The 7,890-nt window shown below is 36.1% G+C and overlaps 1 protein-coding gene and 1 long non-coding RNA gene across 5 annotated transcripts; one reads left to right on the top strand and one right to left on the bottom strand.

The window, feature by feature from the left end:
* Positions 1 to 210: 210 nt before the first annotated feature.
* LOC145943896 (uncharacterized) lies at positions 211 to 1,772 on the bottom strand. Of its 2 annotated transcripts, XR_014426596.1 has the most exons (3): positions 1,167 to 1,772; positions 924 to 1,091; positions 211 to 321 (listed from the first exon to the last, which is right to left on the bottom strand). It is a non-coding gene; the product is annotated as an uncharacterized LOC145943896 (long non-coding RNA). The 2 variants fall into 2 exon arrangements; XR_014426595.1 differs by lacking the exon at positions 211 to 321 and having other exon boundaries at positions 830 to 1,091.
* Positions 1,773 to 4,116: 2,344 nt separating this feature from the next.
* Positions 4,117 to 7,882, top strand: Puml (pummelig). Of its 3 annotated transcripts, none has more exons than XM_083051801.1 (7): positions 4,117 to 4,544; positions 5,153 to 5,232; positions 5,306 to 5,512; positions 5,937 to 6,119; positions 6,208 to 6,325; positions 6,409 to 6,595; positions 6,689 to 7,882. In XM_083051801.1, exons 1-7 carry the CDS (start codon positions 4,513 to 4,515, stop codon positions 6,923 to 6,925), a joined length of 1,044 nt encoding a protein of 347 aa, XP_082907927.1. In that variant the 5' UTR covers positions 4,117 to 4,512; the 3' UTR covers positions 6,926 to 7,882. The 3 variants fall into 3 exon arrangements, with proteins under 3 accessions (XP_082907927.1, XP_082907924.1, XP_082907925.1); XM_083051798.1 differs by having other exon boundaries at positions 4,306 to 4,544; positions 5,790 to 6,119; XM_083051799.1 differs by lacking the exon at positions 4,117 to 4,544 and adding an exon at positions 4,662 to 4,831 and having other exon boundaries at positions 5,790 to 6,119.
* Positions 7,883 to 7,890: the final 8 nt, after the last annotated feature.

Below are 7,890 nucleotides of genomic sequence, written 5' to 3'. Positions count from 1 at the left end.
GCCGTCGTTCTGCCACTGTACGAAAACCAGCCGCTTTGCTCCGTTTCGACACTATGCCGGCCGGTAACGCGCGCGTTATTACTGTTGCTTAGCAACCGCGCGCCCTTGCCGCGCAGCCAATCGCGCGCCGCCTCCGTCATTTGCCACGTTCATTCGCGTCGCGCTGCGGATGCGCATGCGCGCGCAGCTGCCGCGCCACGCCGCGACTCTACTCGACAGTCTGCTCCGCCGTAGTAGCAAAGTAGTTCCGTTCGTCGCATCTCTTCCTCTCCTCCCGCGTTCCTCCTCCACCTCTTCCGCAAAACTCGCATACTCTATAACCTAAAAATTTGAAAATGCCGACTCCATCGTGCTCGCTCCGAGTTGGGCTATCGATCCTCGAGCATGGATATACACACGCCCGATACCGCGCTCCGTAATTATAAATTGCGCGAGCGCGAGGAAGCTCCGATATCATCTTGATGATGCGACCACGTAATTGTTTCTATGAATAATCGAGAAGGAAAGGGAAGAACGCGAAGGATTTTGCGAAGGGGTGCTATCGCGAACGTCGACGCCGTTGTCTAAAGTTCCTAGAGGCGCGGTCTATGAAAGCTGATGTGTAAAACAATAGCAATGTCCGAAGTCTCTACGTCTTTATCATCGCTATGAATCATCGTTGGATGAATGCGTCAAGAAAACTTTCTCATAGACATTCTCTAATAAATTATTACATTCTAGAAATACGCAGATATTAAAGAGATATTAATTATGAAATTGAAAATTACGCAAACTGTCTATATGTATAAATTATTCATTTAAATTTCTAAAAGTAAAACAAGACCATCTTTATATTTATTATTTTATTTTAGAGTCTATATTTTATATTGGAATTTTGGATAAAAAGAAAATAGAGCTTATTTTTATTTAGTAGACAAACTAACCAAGATTAAATCCTTGTCTTCCATGTAAGCTTTATGTCAGAATTTTTCTTAATTGCGATATCTGGCGTTACTTCATTTCCAACAGTTTTATCACAATAATGATTGATGAGACTTCGGTGCACTCCGTCTGGTCGAGGGTACGATGAAATAACCAGAGATGAAGACGTCCTGAAAAGAGAAGAATGCAAAAGTTATATAGTGGCGAAATATAGGAAATCTCCTGCGTCGCGCATTCACGTGCACCTGGAAATGCCTGTTGGATCGCATAATCCATTTGTCCGGGTGTGAGACCTCGTTCGTTTCTTACCTCGCCCGTGTCTCTCAACCTTGAAAATTCACTCATCCTTTGGCTTCGCTCCTCGGCATCGCCGTTCGCCGTGTCTGCCGCGAGAAAGTAGTGCCCAGCAGACGACGCCCGAAACGAAGCACGTGTATTCCTACGCCAACCGCGACGTATGTATGTACGTGGGTCTTTCCGTGCAACACATTACACACATACATATACAGATGTGCGTGCGTATCCTGCCGTCCATCCGTTCCTCGATTTAGCGAGAAACACGCCTTCTCGACACATGAAATGTTTCTACTTCATGTTGTCTTCAGATACTTTAAATACATCGTTTTCGACAGTACTTGTATATGATCCTTTCCTTACATTGCGCGTTAATTAATTGCGCGGGGAAAAAATTCGACATCGTTCTTTGTTCGCAGCATCATATATTGTAACTGCGTCATTCGCTATATGCGTCATCTGTGATAAAAATTTTTCAAACTTGTCAGACTTGCTAAAGACAGTATTCGAGACATCAGGATATTTAATTCCGCGTCATCGAAGAGCAGAAATAATATCTATAAAATATACATATTTGCAATTTAAAATTATATATACATTTTTTTCGTAATTATATAATTACAGTAAGCATACATAGAATTAAAATTATTTGACACAGTATATAAATATATTAAACATTTACGTATTAATAATTGATCCTCGTTTACGCACGTTTATCGTATAACAATGAATACAAATCACAATCTGTGGCGCGATCGTGCGGTTGAATTCGCGAAACAATTGGACTGAGTAATGAGAATCTCATGCAATGAGGATGTGCTGATTGGGATGAATGGCTTATATTGTCGGGGAGGGCAAAAAGTGTTCAGAGCTTTTCTATCGAGGTCTCCGGACACGAGGCACACAATGTCAATGTATCTCGGAATTTTTGGAACACATTTGCATTATATTTTTTAATTGCGATAATATACTTTTAATGTTAAATCTTAATTAAAAAATATTATTACGACTTTAAAAAATCGACGTCTTTTCTGACGTCTTACTTTATGTACATCCCATTTAATTATGGATATGGGGTTCTACAATATATATAGTTCAGTTCGCACGTGCTTATGTATACACTCCTATATAATTTCGCGAAATTAGCATGTAGGTGCAAATGGAGTGTGTAACAAACATCGGCGTTAATTGATCGTATATGATAAACCCGCGGCATAGTTGCTTTGTAAAGTACGAACAATAAGCAGCGTAGCAATTGTTACACCGTATGATTCCGTATTGTGTCAAGCGATGGAAAAGCATTCAATTATTAATTACGATAGGCACAAAACGCAAGTGCATATAATTCGCGAGACCCATCATCGCTTATTTGTGTAACACAGTTCTCTTACTTGCGTCAATGAGACTTTATATTTTGCGCTAATCTGGGAATTGATTTGATTTCGTTTCAGCGATAGACGTAAATTGGTAACATTTTGGTAAACAAGACATATGTATTAAGACAAGTTATTATGTTTATTCGCTACAATTTATATTTATGAAGTTATTATGTTTATTTGCTCCGATTTGTATTTCTAAAATTATTTTAATGAGAGAGTTTGAAAATATATAGTATGATCGAGAAACATTGAAAAAATACCAAGAATATTTTTTTTCTTAAATCTTTCTACTTGATTTAATTTTTCTGTATATTTTTATATTATTTATATTTGTTAATTTTTTTATTATTTTCATCAAGTTTGAGCTGCTGATTATGAATGAAATTTCGAGGCACCACGTGTGTAATACAAAGTGAGAAAGATTTCAAATTATTTCACACCTAAGTTCGATGAAAGATTACGTTGGTCAATATTTAAGCAAGTAATATGAACGCACAATTAATAAGCATGATAACAATACACACATATTAATGTCTATACTTTGTATAACATATACTTGTCATTCTACGCACAAATCTCTCACGCGTTATCGTTCACAAATTTTTATATTTCGGCCTTAACAATAACCCGTCGCGATTACCGGCGCGATATAATACGTCATATAGAGAAAGAGTTGACGTGTTATCAGTATTTTTATCTTACATTGATATGCGTTACAAAGATGCGACCCTTGAACTGCGTCTTCCTCCCGGTGTCGCACCGGCATAATCGACGATCTCTAGACAAGGAATTTCGCTCGTGCGCATATTATTATGCTGCATCAATAATTTAAAAGACGTCATTTGAATCGCCGAAGGAGTCTGATCAAAACAGGAAAGGGGACGCGATTATTCTCACGCGCGCGTTTGCTAGTTCGCAAGTCGATTATGCGCGCGTTATGTCATAATCAGCTGACGCTCCAGATTCGAAATCCGCGTTGCTTCCGGTCTGATTCGCGTCTTCCCGGATGATAGAATTTGCCGGTATACCTTGAATGTCGATAGTCCACATATAGTAGATAAAGGCTTTGTTTTCTTTAGTTATCAACTCTCTTCCTATACGTTTTATATTTTTTTCTGTTTTTTCGTGAAATTTCGATTATTATATTTCATTCAAAATGCGGATGCGGATATGCAGTTAATGCTAGAGAGAAACTGGTTTATTATATAATATAAATCATCGATTTGTTGCTCTTCTCTAGAACATAGCTCCACCTGTAATATAAATGATGAAAATGTGTATGAATCATCTAATTATAAGACATATGGAAGGTACAACTTCTCGTCGCGTTTAAAGAGAAAAAAAGCGTCGTAGTCCAATGATTATTTTTTACAAGTCATCGCATATAATCATATCGTTTCTATATATCTGATTCTTATCTATAGTAAATAGCGATATGTCATATATATCTCTTGTCTGTGAATTGCTGCATGTAAAATGACATTTTTCCGGAAAAAAAAAATATTGAGTCGCGTCAGACGAAGTCGTCTGTGCAATAAAAGCGGTATTCGAGGGTTGAAAATTCGACCTCGAAAGAACCTCAGGATCCGCGAAAGAGGAAGATTCGCGACGTAAAACTCTAGGTATTCGTTTGCCCCCGCAAACGAGCGAACGGACACGCTCTAGAAATTGCTTCGATATCAGCTGATTTCTTCCCCCTTCTGACATTCTCCCCTCCACCGCGTCATCAAGCTGCTGTGCTCGGCCGCTCGGCCGAGCGCGTTATTTCGCACAGCGAGCGCGCGTTTCCGTTAGATAATAGTATCGTGCGCACATTACGGCACACACGCGCGTGTTTTTCCGCGTGTCGCAACAACAAAGGGCCCGATCGCGGCGAGACGCGGCCGCGAGGAGGTAATCTCGCACCCACGTTACATCCATGGCAGATCATGAGGTCGTCCAAGCGAAAAGGTAAGAGATTGTGTCAGAAATTTTCGCGATTGATCGTCGATCGCGAAGTTGATCCTCGCAAAATGATTCACACACCGCGGTTTTAAAACGCGATCGCCGCGCAGTCATCGTTACGTCATTTGGCACAAAAAGCAACTGTGTGCATGTGTGTGTACGACAGGGATTTGCGAGTTTTTCTTTTGCGGCGAGATGATGACGGATTATCGTATTAATAGGGACGGTGGAAAAAAAATCAGCCTGATAAAATATATATATATATATGGATGAATGATTGTGACAATTTTAAGGTTGTTAGCTTGTTAAGTGAGGCTGTCTTTTACTAAATTTTTCTCGCGATTCATCTTCGTGGCGATGATAATTATGTAGCTAGAGATGTATGGATGTAGATTAAAACGTAGTAATTGGAAGCACATGATATCACGACTATTAATACACGCCTATTGTATTACCTGTGTTGATGTAAAAGCATGACGACACAAATTTTTGTTATTTTGTTATTTTCATTGATATAAATTGAAATACATTTTGTAAAATAAGAAATATATTTTTTTTTCAATTACGTACGTGTGTGTGTATGAGAAAAATAATCTTTTATTTTCTCCAAACAGTAGCTGGATTTGGGGATGGTTTAGTTGGTCTGGATCGTCTTCAACCATGTTACGTACTGTGGAAAAGAAGATCCTATCATGTAAATAAAATAATTAATTTCAAGAATTTCATTTAAATGAATTAAAATTTATGTGTTAATTTCAATATTTAAGGTTTAAAAACAGCATATAGAGGATGGTATGTGGATATTGGGCCAGTAGTGGGTCCAGCGGATAAGATATGGACTATTTCATTGAATGAAGAATCACCAAAGACACCTATTGTACTGTTACACGGTTTAGGAGCTGGAATAGCATTATGGTGTTTAAATCTGGATGCGCTTGCATCTCAGAGACCGGTGTACGCCATTGATTTATTAGGTGAGACATAGATACTCACAACATAAAAATATTCAAAACTTGCAGTATTCTTAATTTTATATGTATAATTTCATATTTAATTTGCATTAATAAAATAATCATATAATGCAGTATAAGAGATTCAAAGTTCTTTCTACATTTGTCATTGTCCACTTGATAAATATGACTCATACATATTTATGTGATTAATTGATTGAACTTTATAACTGCATACAAATATCTTTTACTTGATGGACCTGTGCATAATATGTGACTACTTGAAATTTTTAATCTTTAGGATTTGGTAGGAGTAGCAGACCTGTTTTTAGCAATGAAGCACAAAAAGCCGAAGAACAATTAATACGTTCCGTAGAAGAATGGAGAAGGGAAATGCAACTAGAGAATTTTGTATTATTAGGTCATTCAATGGGTGGTTTTCTTGCAGCATCTTACGCCATGCAATATCCTGAAAAAGTAAAACATCTCATATTGGCTGATCCATGGGGTTTTCCTGAAAAGCCAACCGATACTGCTGCAAAAGTAAATATACCACTCTGGGTTAAAGCTATAGCATTTGCAACACAGCCTTTGAATCCTCTGTGGGCAGTTAGAGTTGCCGGACCATTTGGTTAGTAGTGTTACTATGAAATATATATATATGTATGAGTGCATGTATGTACATATCTTACATTGTTGAATTAAAATGTTTACTATAGGACAGTGGCTCATTGAAAAGACAAGACCTGATATAGTGAAGAAGTTTTCTCCTCTATTAAAGGATGATACTGCTGTAATTTCGCAATATATACATCAATGTAATGTGCAGACACCATCGTAAGTTTCAAAAGTAAAAATCTCAGAACAATTAAAAAGTACTACTGTGCTATATTTTTATATTATATATTTGTTTTGAATAGTGGTGAAAGCGCATTTCATGCAATGATGTATAGTTTTGGATGGGCGAAAAATCCTATTGTCAAACGGATGAATAAATTAAGCGATGACATACCTATAACATTACTATATGGTAGTAGATCATGGGTTGATAATTCAGCTGGTGAAACAATTAAACAGTATCGATCCTCATCGTATGTTAACGTCCAGGTGCGACAATTTAAATTGCGATGATGCTGAAACAGATTAATTTACAACTGTTTGTGCAAAAGAATAAATAATAAATTAAATTATATTTTATAGGTAATTACCGGAGCTGGTCATCATGTTTATGCAGACAAAAGTGAAATCTTCAATAAATATGTACTGGAAGCATGCGCCTTAAGTGACTCAATACCTCGATTAACATCATTAAATTTACGTTCGTATGCCAAATTCACAACTGATGAAGAAGTAAATGTAACTTTATCCAATGAAGCGCTTGAAACACGAAGACCTGAAGAACAAAAGTTAGACACATCAGGATCGACTAAGATTTAAAATCCAGTGTGCAATATTCTCACAAAATAGAACAATTTACTTCTTGTAATTAGTACAGAAAATTATGATCACATTATTATAATTTAATGGAGAATACTGCACACGCGATATATTAAATTATAAGTTTTTAATTTTTTGTTATGTTTGCTGCGACACAGCAGCTTTATTATAATATCCAAAAATGATAATGTAAAAATGTAAACTGATAGACGTTGGCTTTTTGTGATAATTGATTGTAGATATTGCATAATAATTTACATATTCCGCTTTTAGTTTCGGAAATTATGACAATGTATTATTGCAAATATGCGGAATTTATAGAAGAATAGTCTTGCTATAAGTAAGATTTATATTTCTTTATACTTATCAAATTTAAACACAATTGATTAAAATCTTATATAAAATATAAAACGCTATAAGAAACTTATATAAGTCAAAGAGATCAAAGAGCTTATATATATGACATATGTAACTACGTGATAAAGGTTTGTACATTATGTACAGTCTTACCCATAGATGTAAGTAAATGCGTTCGCATATCCTATCTTTATCGTAAAAAAATCGTGCATCAAAATTAGAAAGAAAGCGGCAATATTTCAGGAGTTTGTGTATCACTTTTTAGCTAGAGTAATGTCGTTTCCATTTTATACTTGAAAAAGAAGATTAGACTATTGGACTCCCTAAAACTTTTTTTTTTTAATCTTGGCGCAATGTGCTTGATTGATATATCCTCAAAGTCTGTATTTACTATGTCTATGGTCTTACCTTTGTTAAAATAGACTAATGTCCAGAAGATAGTGACTAGTCTTTTTATTATTATGAATTGCATTATCTCGAAGATTATGTACATTGTACAATACAATTTATTATTAATAAATTATTTATTGTACACAAACGTAAAGAAGATCGAGAATTAGTATTATATTTATATTGAATAATAAAAATTGCTGAGAAATATATCAGAG

This window comes from Prenolepis imparis, unplaced genomic scaffold, assembly GCF_030444845.1.
Source record: "Prenolepis imparis isolate NDT839.2.m4 unplaced genomic scaffold, iyPreImpa1.0 SCAF_12, whole genome shotgun sequence".
NCBI classification, from domain to species: domain Eukaryota; kingdom Metazoa; phylum Arthropoda; class Insecta; order Hymenoptera; family Formicidae; genus Prenolepis; species Prenolepis imparis.
The sequence above is the reverse complement of the archived record's forward strand: the minus strand, read 5'-3'. Positions and strand labels throughout refer to the sequence as shown.